The sequence below is a fragment of the Suncus etruscus genome, chromosome 12, assembly GCF_024139225.1.
Source record: "Suncus etruscus isolate mSunEtr1 chromosome 12, mSunEtr1.pri.cur, whole genome shotgun sequence".
NCBI classification, from domain to species: Eukaryota; Metazoa; Chordata; class Mammalia; order Eulipotyphla; family Soricidae; genus Suncus; species Suncus etruscus.
Genome location: NC_064859.1, coordinates 92,962,598 through 92,980,570, shown reverse-complemented (window position 1 = coordinate 92,980,570; position 17,973 = coordinate 92,962,598). Strand labels below are relative to the sequence as shown.

Here is a 17,973-nt window from a genome sequence, read left to right as displayed (position 1 = left end):
TTCTACCCTTTGATAACCCGAGGACAGGCACCAGTGAACGGTGGTCCATGGGCCAGGAGTGCTACACCTGCTGTGTCTCAGGATTTCACACACTCAGCCCCCGTGATGATCTTAAACACCATTGCCAGGCTCTTCAACCATGCAAAGGTTTGGCAGTCAAATAATGCCTTGTGCTTCAGCAGCTCTCAATAACACTATAAAATGGATTCAAAAACAAAGTTATACAGGAGGAGATCAATACTGTGAAAGTTACTTTTTTGTCAATAGTTTCCTTATCTTTTATTTTTTCCCTCATCTGAGTTAGAAGTCTTATGAGGTTACAGGTTGTCCACTTTGAAGCAGCCATAGAAGATTCTAAATCAAAAGCATGGACGGTTTTCTTGACTTTTTTTGGGGGGTGGCAGGTGAGAAAGTGGATCAGACAAATTCACTTTAGCGGCTATTAGAATCCAGCTAGTACAACTGGAAAAGAATTGTCTGACACATAAAAGATGGGGCTGAGCAAAGTTACTGCATGTATTGTGATCTGATTTACCACCTTTATCTTTTCTTAGAAAAGTCCTGGAAGAGCATGAAAAGTGTCACCTAAATTCCAGGTGTGGGAATGAATGAAGGGCCTATTTCCAGCAAGGACTCAGGAAAATGTAATACTTATTCATTCAAGTCAGAAACTACAAAGTCTCCGTGTTAGTAGATTCTAGAAATGCAATAGAAGTTTCAGTGTGAATCACGGTAGCGGCAGTGGTCGCTAGAGACTTCAACTATGTGAGCTGTGAATCATGACTAGGGAGTGTTTGTGTGTGAAATCAAAAGGTGAAAACTGCTTGGCCTAACAGAGCTTAGCACTTTCAAGGAAGTTCAGGATAAAAATTAACCCAAGTGCTGAAAGTGTTGAAAGCTCAAAACCCCCGGTAGCTCTCCTAATCAAAGTGAAAACGGGGTGGTCCAGAGTAGATTGGTCTTTAATCTTTTTTGATATTATGTTTTTTGTCGTTTTGAATTATATCTAGAGAGCTGAGTGGTTTCACCTTTTTTTTTTTTAATATAATTTTTATTTTGATCATAGTGGCTTACATATTGTTGACAATAATATTTTAGGTACATATTTACATAAAATCAGGGGGGATTCCCATCCCCAAATTGTCCTCCCTACTCCCCCGTTTCTGTCTTACCTCCCATTTCCTCTTCCCTCACCCCCAGGGCGGCTAGAATATGTGGTCCCCTCTGTCTCTAACCAACTACTTAGTAGTCTTGCATCAGTTTGGTCTTGATGCCTCCCTTATTTCCCCCTCTAAGTAGGGGCAGGGGTAGCTAGTTCAAGTTGCGTGGTTTTGCCTGAAAAAGAGAAAATAAATAAACCGGGGTAAGAGTTTAATACCCCGGTGGTTTCACCTTTTATTCACAAACATCTCTCAAGTTCCTGCTGCCCTCAGAATTATTATGAAAAACAAGCAAATGAAGTCACAAATATTTATATAGATTCCTTCCAAAGTAAACGGGCTAGCTCTAAAATAACTCTACATTTTATAAGATGACACATGAATTCTAGTGCCTAATATTGTAGTCCTCAATTTTAATCACTTGACTGATTCTGATCTGCATTTAGGTTATGTGACTTGTATCCAAAACTTTAAGTTTCTGAGAAAGATGAGAGTTTTGGTAACTAATGATCTTGGAACCATACTGTTCATTGCTACTAAGTTTCCTGCAACTAGGCTTGTCCCATAGTGAAGAGCAGATCCACACCACTGAGCACAGAAACCAAGTGGTTTGTACTTAACATCTCAAATGTTGCCTCTGTTACTAACTTAATGGTCCTGAAACAAAAATAATGCCTGCATGAAAATAAAGCCTCAAATAACTAACAGGATTATGTCTATGGTTGTCCATTTCTCCTAGGCTAAAAGAAAACAAACAAACAAAAATGCTGCTTAGGCAAAACTGAGCTCTCTGAAAAACAAAATAAGAATAAATACCAATGAAAAGAACCTTAATAAATATGTACGAATTTTAATTATTTAAAATATGGAAAAAATCAAAGTAAGAAACATATCACCCATTGGACCCAATAAATCTAGCCACCTCCCTCTGAATACAGCAGAGTAACAATGAAATGGAGTAAAAGGGTAAACAAATTTCTATAGAGAGATGTGGAAAATAACAGAAAGGACAAAATACTAAAATATTTTTTTCCTCGCTTCTATTTTTTTTTTTTTGGTTTTTGGGCCACACCCAAAAGAAATAGCTCCTGGCAGGCATGGGGGACCATATGGGACACTGGGATTTGAACTAACCACCTTAGGTCCTGGATCGGCTGCTTGCAAGGCAAACACCGCTGTGCTATCTCTCCGGGCCCTCCTTACTTCTATTTTAAATTTCATTTGAAGATAAAAAGATCCCATGCAGCAATACCAGGAAAGTTGTATTATTGTGGGCAAAGTGAAATACATTTGGCACCAAGAACATGACAAAACAGACAGGAAAGGGGCAGAACCACCTTATTTAACCAGAATCGGTCACTCTCATGGAAAAGACTGTGTCAAAGATGCATCCTGTGACCTCCAATGCTATCAAGAAAAACTCCAAGAGAAAACCAACAAATGAATGAAAACAATGCGCTAAAAACTCAAAGTAAGGCAGGGGAAAGAAAATAAAGAGACCAATCAAAAACAGTTATCAAAATGACAGAGGAAAAAGACAATAGTACCAATCATTACATTAAATGACGGGACAATGCCTTAAGAGCTAACAGAGGGGCAGATAGTATTAAAACCCACGCAAAAGTCAAATCCAGTCATATGCTATGCATAGAGGCACACGTGAAAGACAAATGAGATTACAAGGAGCAGGATAGAGGAAAATACCACACAATCATTAAACAGAGAGTTGTGCTGGTTCTATTGGCAGGTCAAATAGACTGGGAGATAAGAAATATCATTAGAGACATACAGGGACTTTCCATAACGATTAGGTGGCCTCTAGCTAAGGAGACACATGATAATAAATACATATGTACCAAACAATACCATTCAAATGGAAAGTAATCTTGTCCTTAAGGTTTCGGGTTGGCAACAGCACATACACTCCTCTTCCAAAGACCCTCCCTGGTTTGTATGACAAAAATCTCTCTGACAGGGGCTGGAGCAATAGCACAGTGGAAGAGTGTTTGCCTTGCATGAGGCCAACCTAGAATGGACCTGGGTTCAATCCCTGGTATCCCATTTGGTCCCCTGAGCCTACCAGGAGTAACCCCTGAGCGCCGCCAGATGTGGCCCCAAAACAAAGACAACCCCTTCCCCCAAAATCCGCTCTCTTCTACAGCTACAGTTGACGTTCTTTTCCCCTTGCACAAACCAATCCCCCACCCCCGTAACCATGCAGGCATCAGGGAAGTTATGATTCCCTGCTGTTATTATCCACTTCTTTTTTCTAAACCTATCCAGTCTTCTGAATACATTCAGAACATTGAATTCATCCCCAGTTACCTGTTCTCCAATGGGACCTTGGCCAAAATAAGACCCGAACTCCTTGCCTTTCAACTGCATTCAAGTTAAGAGAATTCCAGATTCTAGTTGAACATTTTTTTTCTGGGGGGCACACCCTGCAGTGTGTCCAGGGGTAACTCCTGCCTCTGTGCTCAGAAATCGTTCCTGGCTCAGGGACCATATGGGATGCCGGGGATGGAATCAGTGCCCTGGGTCAGCTATGTGCAAGGCAAATGCCCTACCGCTTATGTTACTACCCTTATCATAATTAAAAAAATTTTTTTTGGTTTTACAGGCCACACCCGTTAGATGCTGAGGGGTTACTCCTGGCGAAGCACTCAGAAATTGCCCCTGGCTTGGGGGACCATATGGGATGCCGGGGGATCGAACCACGGTCGCGATCTTTCCTTGGCTAGCGCTTGCAAGGCAGACACCTTACCTCTAGTGTCACCTTGCCGGCCCCAGTTAAAAATTTCTTTTCTCCACTTGAGAACTATCTTTCTGCCCGCCCCATCTCATACTCAGCAACCATGAGAACAGAACTCTGGAGCGCTGCTATGTCATTGCAAGCAGTGCATAAAATGTTCTGGAAGTCTCAGAAAATGGGTAGGTTTGTCCACTTGCAATTTTTCTTCCCCTAACCCAAGGGTCTCAAACTCGAGGCCCTCGGGCCGTTTGTGGCCCACCGTACAACATTTTGTGGCCCGCGGCTGCCTTCAAATATCACAGTATTCGCGATTATCTGCTTACCGAATAATTGCAATAAAAAAGCATTAGTAAGAAAAAATATCGTATTAAACACTCGCATACCCCGAGTAGTTCTGTTCGAGGTATGCAAATGTTTAATGTGATTTTTTGCGATTTTTTCTTACTAATGTGATTTTTTATTCTGAATATTTGGTAAGCAAATAATTGCGAATACTTTGTGCCTAGCGCAGACGTCATTTCTGCTGCTCCTGCCTGCTGTCCCTTGCATTATTGAAGGCCTAAGGGAGAGAAGTTTATTACAGAATTAGATTTTGTCATACCTTCATCATGACTTCATCAAAGCCTGCAGTGAAGAGAAAGATTGATGACAAGCACAGACAATTTCAGGAAATTGGGAGACGCAGTATTTCTTTGTTGAGCACAGGGGCATCCCCACATGTCTTATTTGCTCAGAGAAAGTTGTGGTGCACAAGGAATACAACTTGACACGCCATTATTCAACTAAACATGCTGAGGAGTGTGCAAAATATCAAGGAAATGAGAGAGCCAAGTGGGTTGCCAGTCTTAAAGCATGTCTAATGAGGCAACAAGATTTCTTCAAGAAAGCAACCAAAGAGAATGTTGCATCAGTCGAAGCTAGTTACATGGTTAGTAAGATGATTGCTAAGGCAGGGAAACCATTCACAGAAGGAGAGTTTGTTGAAAAATGCATGTTACAGGCTGCAAGTATTATCTGTCCAGAAAAGAAAGGCCAGTTTAGCAAAATCAGCCTTTCTGCCAACACTGTGGCAGAGAGCATTTCTGACATGTCAAGTGGCATTTATCATCAACTGTGTGAGAAAGCCAAATGTTTTGATGCATACTCAGTTGCTTTTGACGAGGGCACAGATATAACAGACACTGTGCAGCTCACAATTTATGTCCGTGGTGTTGATTGCAATTTTGAATTGACAGAGGAGCTGCTCACAATAATTCCAATGCATGGCCAGACCACCGTTAATGAGATATTTCGGCATCTGTGTGATGCCATTGAGAATGCAGGTTTGCCATGGAAGAGGTTTGTTGGAATAATAACTGATGGGGCGCCATCGATGACAGGGAGGAAAAATGGACTGGTGGCACTTGTTCAAAAAAACTTGAAGAGGAGGGTGTAGAGAAGGCCATTGCCCTTCACTGCATTATCCATCAGCAGGCCCTTTGTAGTAAATGCCTGCCGTGTGAGAATGTGATGTCTGTTGTTGTAAAATGCATCAACCAAATCAGATCCAGGTCTTAAAGCACAGGAGGTTCCGTACTTTTTTAGAGGAAATGGAATCAGAATATGGAGATGTACTCTATTTCACTGAGGTACATTGGCTCAGCAGGGGAAATGTCCTGAAAAGATTTTTTGAGTTGAGAGAAGAAGTGAAAGCCTTCATGGAGAAGAATGGGAATGCTGTTTCTGAGTTGAGTGATCACAAATGGCTCATGGATTTAGCTTTTCTTGTTGACATCACACATAAGCTGAATGTACTACACAAGATGTTACAAGGCCTGGGCAGCTTATCAGTGCTGCCTATGACAATGTAAGAGCATTCTCCACAAAACTTGTGTTATGGAAATCCCAGCTCTCTCAGACAAACCTTTGCTATTTCCCAGCATACAAGGAACTTGTGGATGCAGGCATACCATTCAGTGGTGAGAAATATGTTGATGCTATTTTTAAGCTAGAGAAGGAATTTGATCACAGATTTGCAGACTTCAAAAAGCACAGAGCCACTTTCCAAATTTTTGTGGACCCCTTTTCCTTTGATGTGCAAGATGCCCCTCCTGTGCTTCAAATGGAGCTCATTGACCTGCAATGCAACTCTGATCTCAAAGCCAAGTTCAGAGAGATTAGTGGAAAAGCAGACATGCATGGGCAATTTTTGAGAAAATTGCCCCCCCCCCCCAGCTTCCCTGAGCTTTCCCGAATGTTCAAGCACACCACGTGCCTTTTTGGGAGCACATATTTGTGTGGAAAGTTATTCTCCACATTGAATTTTAATAAGTCAAAGTACAGGTCTAGACTTAATGATGATCATCTTCAAGCCATACTGAGGGTCTCAACTGCTTCCTCTCTAAAGCCAAATGTGGTTCAGATTTGTGAGAAGAAGCGCTGTCAAGTCTCTGGCAGCAAGGAATAGGCAATAGATGCCATGTTCAGAAGAACTGTTCATGATCTTCACTCTATGTTCTATTCATGTTCAGAAGAAATAATTAAAACTGTTAATAATGACTTTTGAGGACTTTTTTTTTTTGTGAAATCCCTTATGCGGGCCTGCCTCACCCCGACTTTGCCTCCTGCGGCCCCCAGGTAAATTGAGTTTGAGACCCCTGCCCTACCCCCCAAATCTGTTGGGGGAACTATGGACATAATGGGTGGAGATCCTCCAACTGGCTGGACTGTGCATAAGAAAGTGACATCTGTGAGATGCTGCAGCATCAAGCTGGAAGGAAACTGGGTCCTACGTGTGACTTATGAGTCTGCAATGCCAGCTCTTAAAAACATCTACCTAGATCTCTTAAAATTGAGCGATAGGTGATAGATGATAGATAGATAGATTATAGATAGATATAGATAGATGATAGGATGTGCAGACGGATGGACGAATGGATGGAAATGAGAGAGCCAAGGGGTGGATGGATCAGTAGATCGATAAATAGATAGATAATACATGCCAATGACCAAGTTTGAATTCCTCATACTAGATAGATATATAGATAGATATAAAGATATATAGATAAATGATAGGATGGACAGACAAATGGACGAATGGATGGATGGATGAGTGGGTGGTAGATTGATAGATAGATAGTACATGCCACTGACCAACTTTGAATTCCCCACACTAGATAGATAGATAGATAGATAAATAGATAGATAGAGATAGATAGATGAGATGACAGATGATAGATAGACATAGGTAGGTAGATAGACAGACAGACAGATAGATACTTCTGCTTTGCTGAAATCAGTCTTCCAAGTGCCTATTTAATTCTAATGAATATAAATGGTCCATAAGCACAAGTTGATCTGGAGCTGACTCCCATTTCACCCCATCTTCCAGGACTCTCGTCTCACCATGCTTCAACACTACTAGCTCAGGCAAATTTGCTGAGGTCCACTGCAGCTCTTTGCACAAGCTGACTTCTTTTCTTAGAACCTCGCCCCACCCTCGATTCTCTGAACCTCTTGCTCACGAAAGTCTTAATCCTAGCCATTCTAACAACTGTACCCTATTTAGTCTCTTCAATAGCCCACTGCTTTGTTCCTTCATGGCGCTTGTCACAAATTCATATATGTGTTAGTTATTTTGATTCTTGTTGTCATCAGACCACATTAAGAAGGTCTCTTCATCTCTAATTATACACATGCAAATCATATGAACTTCCTGCCATGCATTTCTACAACTCTTGCACCTAGAAGGCAAGCTCCCAAATTATTTTTAAGTGTCCACAATGACATACTTGATCTTTATTTAATCTCTTCTCAGTGACTAGACCAGGGTCCCACAAACTTTTAGATAAAGGGTGAAAGAATCATTATCTCAGGCTTCACTGTATCTGTTGCAAATTCTCCTAATTTTCTCCCCAGCCCATAAAACTATTTGGAACTTGAGATTTTTCACATGGACCCAATTTGTCCTCTGTCCCCCAGTGCTCGATGCTCCTAAGTATCTGGACATAAATCTGAATATTGGGAGCACAGAACTGAGCAGAGAGCAGTTCTGCAGTCGATGGGGAGACTTAGTTAAATTTACCGGATTAAGAGAAGAGAAAACATGAAAACCTACAGCCACAGTGGTCAGATCTGGTCTGCCAGATAGTGTTTATCAGAGACACAAAGCCGACAGTCTGGACCAGATGACTCAACGGTCATTTGTCAAGAATTTAGAAGTGATGGGACATGGCAGACAGTCTTGAATCCTCTCCCCTTGCCTTGAAAGTCACATAGATCAACTACTGTCCCCTTCCAAGCAGCACCCCTAACACTTTTGGTGTTGTCAAATCTGCACCTTCCCACTGTGCATGAACGGGCATGAGAGAGGATGCTATCTGTAGTGATGCCTCCTGTTCTGGCTACTGTGTCTGCTTCGCTGCCCACCCAGCACTCTGACAAGCTCCTGGCTCAGAACCCATGCTACCTCTGGGGGATAAATAGCTCAGGCACTGTGGCCGACCCACACAACTATTACACATACTTCTCAGGGGGTAGCCATGAAACCTTATGGAAAGTTGCTTCTGGATGGGACCAATCCACAGACAATGTGGGGACAGGAGAAAAGAGGAAATCCTGATTGGAATCACTCCCTGGCCAGAATCACAGCCACAAGCTCATCTCTGGAGCAGCCAGGAACCTGCAGTGTCTCCTGAGAGGGGCCACAGTCTGTACCATGTTCCCCTCATGACCTCTCTTGCTTCTGTTCACTTTGGCAAAATGTGGTCATAGTTGTGAACCTTCAGAGAAGATTGCTGCTTTTCTCTAGCAGTTCACAGTCTCTGGTGACTACCAGCACTTCTTTCAAGACAGTGAGTGGCCTTCCTCACCCTGGGCAGGATGGACAGCAGGGAGAAGAGCCTGGCTTTCCTGTTTGAATTGGTCTTCAACCCTATGGAGCAGCAGCTGCAGCTGCAGAGCAAGGCTTCCATCTCTCCTTAAGTCCTTCCTCCCTCCCTAGTACATTCTGAAGAGCTCAGGAGAACGCATTCTGTTAATTCTGTTAATAACATTCTGTTATTAAGTCTCTAGCACTCCAGAGTTACCTTCCCATCCTCATGTAAGAAAACTGAAGGAGCAAGTCCTTGGGTGTTGCAAGCAAGCAAGCAAGCAGATGCTTCTGAGGAAAGGTGAGTGCCCAGTGCTGAACTGGCTGAATTGTGTGGCTGCATAAAACAACTCTGCCAACTAGGAAGCTCTGATGGGGCAAGTTCTACTTGAAAAAATATTTGAAGTTCTAGGGATCAAACCTTGAACCTCATACATACAAAGCAAATAAATGCTCCATCCCTAACCGATGTATCTGGTCTCACAAGCCCTACATTTGGAATAGAAGATGTTAATGAGAAGATGTACTTTATTTATGAACAGGCTGTATCCCAGTGACGGGGCAGCAAACAGCAACAAAGTCCCTGGACTCCTAGATGGACATGCCAGAAGCACTGGATGTGGCAGGGCTATGGGATGACAAGAAGCAAGTAGCCTGGGAGAGAATCAAACAGCAGCTAGAGGAAAAATCTCAAGAAAAAGTAAAATGAACAGAATATCTTGTGACTGTTCTACTGAGGAGCTGGCGCTAGCAAGAAGATACTAACGTGACGAGGACTCCAGGGCTGAATTCCACATGTCTGATCTGCAAAGGCCAAGAGAGGATGGTGAAAAAGGGGCTGTGAGAAGGACTGGATGTGTGGTATCATGCAGAAGGTGCCTCTGGGGCAGATGAACACGATTTTGGTGCTGGAACATGGAACATACCGAGTGAATGCTCTTTGGCTGCAGAAGATCCCAAGCAGAGCATCACCCATGGATTGTGTGTGAAACACAGGTCAAATGAGCAAAGTCAAAGTCAAATGAACAAAGTTAAGGTCAAATGAGCAAAGTCAAGATCAAATGAACAAAGTCAAGAAACCCTCACCCTTCTATCTGGCACGATCCACCATGAAGGTAGACCCACAGCTAGCAGACAAAAGTCAGTCTTGGCTGATACTCATGTGCCTCTTTGGGTTGCAAGCACAGACTGAATCATTCATCCACCTTAGTTTCTGCAGTGGCCCGTCATCATGTCTTCCTTCCTTCCGTGTCCTCTTGCAGTTACTCTAAGAAGTCCTGACCACCTTGACCACCATTCACATAGAGTGCCAGCCAGCCTTTTGTGCTGAGCTGGCCTAGGGGAATCCCAGCAGCCCCATTCCCCAGGGAGTCATCCACGGCTGTGGCCGTCAAACCACAGACGCGTTCAGGATCTGAGGTCAGCTTATCAGGTAGAAACAAAACTGCTGACATAGAGATGCTGGGGCCAAACGAGCTAGGCAAAGGGGAAGTGAGAGCTCACAAGGAAACTCGGGTTCAGAAACGGGAAACCAAAGAGCAGCACCTCACATGAGAACCCAAAGCAGAAGCTGAAAGCCCTTTTGCGGGGCTCAGCCCAGTGGAGCTACAGAGGACGGAGACTATGTAAGGAGGAGGCAGCCAGGATGGTGCGGCCATAATAGTGCAGCCATTTTAGGTGGCCAGGATGGTGCAGCCATGACAGAGCAGCCATGACAGTGAAACAGGAAGGTGCAGACATGATGGTGCGGCCATGACAGTGCACTGCTTTCTTCTGCTTGGCCAGGACTGTTGCTCAACCTTCATTTTTGATGTCTCAAAAGGGCCTCACCAGCAGCACCCCCGTACAAGGTTAAGGGAACTCATAGAATGAAGTGGGGGGGCACAACCAGGACCCCAAAATATCTGACTCCCTGAATCTGCTTATCATTGACATACTGGGCTTTGCAGATGCATTTGAAAAGATGTTTCTGATGAAGGAACAAGTAGGTGTGTGAATCCCAAGCATTGCAAGACCAGGAGGTCATCTTTGGAGACATAAAAGCAGGGAGTGTCAGCTCTAAAAGTGGGGATGACTCTCAATCATCTTTTTCTGGTTTAATTAGTTGCTTTTCCTGCCACTATGGCCATTTAAGAGTTTCTTCCCTGACTATTGGCTGCTATAAAATTAAGTAGGACAAACTAAGATGAGTTTAACCTAAAAACCACCCTAAGTCCGTATTTTTTCTTTAGTGCATGTAGGACAGGGGTCTCAAACTCAATTTACCTGGGGGCCGCAGGAGGCAAAGTCGGGGTGATCCTTGAGTGCAAAGTCAGTAGTAAGCCTTGAACATTGGGGGGTGTGACCCAAACAACTAAAACAAAACAAAACAAAAAATAGATTCCTCTAGGGCAGGGTCACAAAATGTTGTACGGAGGGCCGCAAAGGGCTCACGGGCTGTGATTTTGAGACCCCTGAGTAGGAGCTCTCCGATCCCAGGCGGGCGAGGCAAGGGTGAGGGTGTCACTTCCATTGTTGCTCTCCAGCCAGATGACAGTTCAGTGCTGGGACCTGAAGATGTCGCTGTATTGAGCTATGCAGTATTGGAAGTCACCAGGGCTCCTCCTGAAATAATGGGGGCCTCCAGGACCTTATTTGGTGATACCTAGTCCTTGCAGTATCAGGGCTGGCACTCTGGTTAACAGCAAGCTAGGGCAGCACCCTAACCACTGTACTATTTTCTGGTACCAGGTCTGTTCCTTGAGATTCTCTGAAGCTTGACTCCATAGAGACTGGAGCCTCAGACAGTTCTAGGAAATGAATAAAGTCAACCTGAAACTCTGCACTTCTTTCCAAATATTTTGATAGAGGCACCATGATTTTTAGTTATGTTACTATAAGTATTGTGGAGAGACAAAGTTGCTGCACTACGCCTACCAGCCTTTTGAGTATCAGCACCCCTCAACCATGGGATCTAGGGATCCACATAGCCCTTGGGTCTGAGCAAACTCAGCCCTGAGGCTAACTTTCAATCTTTGATCCGTGGATACTGCCTACTCCCAAACAATGTTCCTTTACACTCCAGGGCAAAGAGATCATTTGGCATTCCCCCCCACCCTGTCTTTCTTAACTTAAGCTAGAATTTCTCTGCTCTGGACATTTTGCATTCAAAGAATTAAAAAAAAAAGTTTACTTGCAATGTGCCCATGGCACCTTAAAGGTCTTGGTTCTCACAAAACAGAAGAAACGAACAAGAAACTGTCAACAATGCGGCGGAAGAAAGCTGAGAAAGGAACCAAAGTTTACAAACTCATCCATTAATGTCACATAACTTAATACTTAAATGGGCCTATGATATGAATGTTCACTGAGAAGCGAGGCTGACATCATCTCGAGGGCAGATATGTCAACTTTTCTTTTTTTTTTCTTCAAATTTTCATTTTAATAAGAGATATTCAGAGGAAGTATGTTCGGTGAAACTATAGAAGTTTGGGGACCTGCAAAAGCAAAAGTGCTTTGAGTCAGGCATCTGTGTAGGATGCGGGTTTCTTATGCCCTTTGCTACTGTTCCTTTGCACTAGATCTGTGGTTCTTATTGGGGTGGTTGCCCTGGGTATGGGAGGATGTTTAGCAACATCCTGACTTTATCTACAAAGTGCCAAGAGCAGCAACAACTGCCCCTCTGCCTCACCCTTAATTCTAACCATGAAAAAACTCTCCAAATGCTGTGAAACCTGTTAAAAGGAGCAAATGACATCAAACAGAGAACCAGAGGCCTAGAGAGACTTTCTCTTTAAAACCACACAGTTGAAAAGCATAAGGAACTGAGACAGGACAGTGAAGAGGCTCAGAATCATTATTCTCAATGGTTCTGTACATGCTCAAATGGATGTAGACACAGGAATAGGAAAAAATGTATACTCACTGTGGACGAGGAAGCAAAAATCTTTCCACATTAGCAGCAGTGTCAGTTTTGTGAAGCCTTCTGCATCATATTCCACAACGCCGCTAAGTCATAAAAACAACACAGGCAAAAAGGCCTTGTAAAAATCATATATGAAAGAGAAGGAAGCAAGGAAAGAACATAGGAGTGAAGCTAGGGTTCCTGGCTAGGCAGATATGAGCTCTGGAAAGAGAGTTTTGAGATTCAAATCACACCTCTGCCATTTGCCATCTCTCCTGGCAAATCACTTCAGAGTTGTTGTTGTTTTTGGGCAGCACACCTGACGTACTCAGAACTTACTCCTGGCTCTGAGCTCAGAGATTGCACCTAGTAGGTTCAGGGGACTTACAGGATGCTAGGGATCAAACTCAGGTCAGCCATGTGCAAAGCAAGCACCCTTCAACTTTGGCATTTCAGTTTCCTCATTTTTTTTTGTCTGTCAACACAGACAAAGGTACTTTCAAACTTCATTTTGGGGTTGTGGAAAGCAAGGAGAGGAAAACCATAAATGACTATGCAAGTATTAGTCACTGGTGATGTGTAGAAAGGCAATGAGGAGATGAAGTCAGCGATGATGCAGTCAATCTTGCCAAATGTCACTGGATGTACTAGGCACTAAACAGTGATGGGCAGTATCACTAAACTTCCTCCAAAGTCCTTGAAATCCCTTCCCCGGGATTCCCCTCTCTTCCTCACTGTGACACAGGGGTCTCATTAGTGGGGTGCAGTGGGTTCAGTGGGAGCAGAAAACCCCACAGGTCAGGCACCCACACCTCCTGCCAGCTGGAAAGCTGGGGCAGAGTTCTGGGAGGTGTTGTTATGGCCTCACTAACCACACACCAAGAACAGGAACTGTTGTCTCTCATCCAGGTCTGGAGGCCTTTCCCGTCCTCAGCCTTTCCCCCTGTGGAGTCTTCCAGGTCCACTACAGAACTGGTATCCTCCTCCCTGGGCCAGTTGTGAGCTGCAGGGCACAAATTGTGAAGGGATTACTGGCTTTGTGGGTCCCTCTGAGACAGGACTCACCACTCTGGCCTTCTGATTTCAGTCAGTCATGCTGGGCACTGGTTTTGGTTTCTTTTCAGGAATTCTAACTAACCCAGTATATCTGAGTACTCAAGCTAAGCTTTTGAGCTCCTGCATCCTAGAGACAAAAATAAGCAGTGAATCCTGTCCAGACTATATGCTACATGGTAATAAGAGACCTTAGATGTATCACTTGGCAGGGTTACTACTACTCTATTATAGAAGCAAAACACACGCAAACACGTGTATTATCAAGGATGAGATGTCAAAACAGATGGAGATGCAATCTTCATGTTTTTCTTGAAGGCCCATGAAAGTGTGTGTGTGTGTGTGTGTGTGTGTGTGTGTGTTGTGTACATACCCTGGGGAGTCACTGTTCCAGCGTCTACATGCAATTATGTGAAATAAAGATAACCTCATGAGAGAAAACGAGAGAGAAGAAAAATGTCTGTCACAGAGGCCAGTAGAAGAGAAGGCAGAGGGAGAAGCAGGAAATAAACTACAGACATTGTTGGCAAGAAATGTGTGCTGGTGAAGGGATGGGTGTTGGACATTGTACAACTGAAACTCAAGCAGGAACAACTTGGCAGCTGTTATCTCACAGCGGTTCAATAAAAAATCATTAATTAAAAAATAATTTCACACCGGTGAGGTGGCGCTATAGGTAAGGTGTCTGCCTTGCAAGCGCTAGCCAAGGAAGGACGGCGGTTCGATTCCCGGGCATCCCGTATGGTCCCCAAGCTAGGGGCAATTTCTGAGTCCTTAGCCAGGAGTAACCCCTGAGCATCAAATGGGTGTGGCAAAAAAAATAATTTCACTCAAACATGGAAAGACCAATCGCGACATTGAGTGACCACTTTTTGTAACGTCAGCGCTTTCTAAAAATGGCCCGAACGCTAAGCAAATTTCAAGACTTCGAGACTCACATAAGAGAACAGTCATACTGTTTGGATATCAACACTTCTATTTTGGAGGCATGAAAAATTCCACTATGGGGAACAAGAGCGCTTCCTGAAATTGTTTTGAGGAGTCAGAAATTTTGCTTAGAATGATGTCACAGTGTGAAAAATGATCTCCCAGGGATGGCCAAGCTTACTCTTGATTACATCGTCTTAGGCCCAGTCCCACTTTGTGTTTTGTTCCAAGTTGCTTCAGTTTCTTGTTTCCGACCTCAAGTGGGTGCTGCTATCATTACATTTCTGTTTACTACGTTTCTCTGTAACAGGTGAGGATCTAGTCAGACCGATGTATAGTGAGTGGGTGTGCCACACCCCTTAGCCCATGAAAATAAGAACCCCCTTTTATAGACTGTGCAGAGGAAAATGTTCTCCCTCTCTCTTCTATTGGAGATCCAACTGCAAGCCTGATAAGGTTATAGCAACACTCAGGACAAAGAGAGACCAAGTCTGGCCTAGGTACAGTGTGGGCCCTGCCTGCCATAGCAGTGACACAGTTCCTTGCCCCCTGTGGCCTGCTACAGTTCCAGAGCCTCAAGGGCCTAAGGACTCCGGAGTCTAATGCTCAGTTTCCACCTCAATGCTGTGGGGTGCTTGCTGAGAGAGGGTGTCCTGAGTGACGGCAGGCCCAGGTTGACTGGCATTCAGGTAGATGAGTGGCTTCCATGGGGTTCCAGAACATCTCCAGGTTTGGGATTCTCTGGGGGAAAGTATGCGGGGTGAGGAGGTGAAGGTGCCAGGCACTCCTCAGACCACAACAGGGAGTATAGGGTTGGCAGCTCTAGGGAAGGAATTTAGTTCTGTGACAGCTCAAGAAGGATTTGGAAAGATGACCTTCTGGAAGCTTTAGCATAAGCAAGTCATCAAAAAAAGACTTAAAATAACACATTAGTGAGAGGATGTGTGATAGAACTTTGTATAACTGAAACTCAACAAGAACAACTTTGTATTTGTGTGTCTCAGTGATTCAATGAAAAATAATAGAGACCCCTGACAAATTTATATGTAAGAATTAACTGTCATTTCCTTTTTCTTTGGGGGGGGTGAGGGGGTTGATGGGGAAACTTCAGGTGGGGCTTGGGATCCACACTCAGTGGAGCAGTAAGGGTGTCTGAGGTGCCCGAGATGGAGCTCAGGGCCATGGCTACTTAGACATAGGCCCCACCCCAGGTGCTGGCTGTCAGATTCTCCCGCTAGGCCCCAAAAGGGAGGCACTGCTGATACAGGTCTTAAACAAAGACGAACTTACGTGCCAAAGTGACTGAGAAAGGCAGCAACATACTCTCGTCTCTTGTGATAGCCTTGAATCACGTATTGCACCTGGAAGGGAACCAACCGCAAGCTGACAAATGGGGTGGGAAAAACTTCAGTGACTTATGATGACAGAAACATTAATTCAAAAGGAGATGTACACAGTTAAGTTCATCAGTACTCTTAGGACTAAAGCCAAGATATGGAAACAACTCAAGTGTCCATCTATGGATGAGTGGATCAAGAAATTGTCTTACACACACACACACACACACACACACACACACACACAGAGATCTTAGAAGGACCTAAAGTATGCAATTTGCAGCAACATGAACAGGAGGACTGTCATGCTGAGGGAAATCAGTCAGAAAGAAAGGGACAGCTACAGAATGATCCCTCTCATATGTGAGACTTTAAGATACACGGTGAGGTAGCAGCCAAGGGCATGAAGGGAGAACTAAGTTATACAACTGAGTTAGTGGAAGTTGAAAGGGAGGGAGGGATGTTGGGGTTCTTAGGAGAGGGTATAGTGGACAACATGGGTGTGATGTTAGAAATATGTGCACCATTATTAATAGCATGACAAATCATGAAATCTCTCTATATTTTTAAAATATAGGTGATTTAAGAGAAGCAGAAAAACTAGTAGCATGAATAGCCTTATACCTGCCATCATTATTCAACAACTATGAATTATTGGCTTTATCTGTCTGCCCATGTATCAACCCACTGATCTTTCTAGAATGTTTCAAAGGAAGTCAGCGACATCGTGATGGTTCACCCCTAAACACGTCTGCATGCACTTTCCAAGTTCAAGACATTTTTTAATGTAATCATAGGGCCTTTATTGCATTCGACATATTTAGTAACCATTCTCCGAGTTCATCTAGCACTCTGTCCATTTTATAAAATGTCTCAATTGCCCCCCATTCCTGCTCCCGATTTTTTTGTCTTTATATTTATTTAATTTAGATTTGGGGGGCCATACCCAGTGGTGCTCAGGTCTTAATATTGACTCTGTGCTCAAAGATCACTCCTAGCAGACTCAGAGGACCATCTTTGGTACTGGGGAGAGAGCCCGGGTTGGCCATGTCTAAGGCAAATGCCCTCACTGCTGTACTACCATTCTGGCCCCAGTCAGGAAACTGCAAATGGAGCACTTTGGTTATCTCGTACTTATACTCCCAGTGGAATGGCAGGATGAAGTTTTATTCCATCTAATCCCCAAGAGTCAGAGTCAGGAGTGTGACAGCGGGACTCTTATTTGGCACTATTCCATATCCCCTTGTCATCACCAAGAAGAATTCTATGGAAAAAAAAATGACCTATTAAGCTAGGCATCTGAATGCTATTTGCACAACAACTTATTTTTGAAAAAAGATATATTTTTTTCTAAGTGGGAGGAGGTGCCTGATGGTGTTTTCAGTCCCACAGTACTGCCAAGTGCCTCCCCCAGTGCAGAAGAAAAAAAAAACACAAAAAAACCCCAAACAACAACAAATCCAACAAATCAAAAAACACATCTCCCAATAATTTCTAACCTCCAAATACATTCTTTACAATATCATCCTAGGGGCTCAGAGAAACAGTGAGGGGGAAGAGAGCCCCCCAAATGGTTTCTTTTGAAGCAGCCACATCGAATCCCCTAACGCATAAAAATCTGAAGGAAAGTGCTCTTCATAATCTTTGATACACTTGGTACTCAAAGCTCTGCTCTGGCCTTCCAATGGAAAACAAATCTATTTATATAATAGGGGCTTATGTCAATCTATAAAAACCGTGCTTACTTTGCACGCTTGATGCAGGACCAGAAATGTTATTTTGGGAAAAGAAAAACAGATGATAAGTTTGCTTAAGTGGCTTTGTTTAAAAGGGGGATGAAAACAGTTCTGTATACTTGATTTTAAAAACAGAAAACCATTTTAACAGTAACCCACAACAAAACTGGCTACAAAGATAGATTCCAATGCAATTATGGAAATTCATTTAAAGAGATTGTTTCTAAACGCAGCCCATACTGTCCTCATTTGGAGCGCACAGAAGAACATCAATTT

General features: G+C 43.6%; 1 protein-coding gene across 1 annotated transcript in view; it reads right to left on the bottom strand.

The window, feature by feature from the left end:
- The window catches only part of BABAM2 (BRISC and BRCA1 A complex member 2), a 448,631-nt gene that overhangs the window by 69,885 nt on the left and 360,773 nt on the right, over window positions 1-17,973 (bottom strand). The window contains 2 exon segments of the mRNA XM_049784238.1: window positions 12,666-12,748; window positions 15,915-15,985. Coding sequence (XP_049640195.1) covers window positions 12,666-12,748; window positions 15,915-15,985 — 154 coding nt within the window.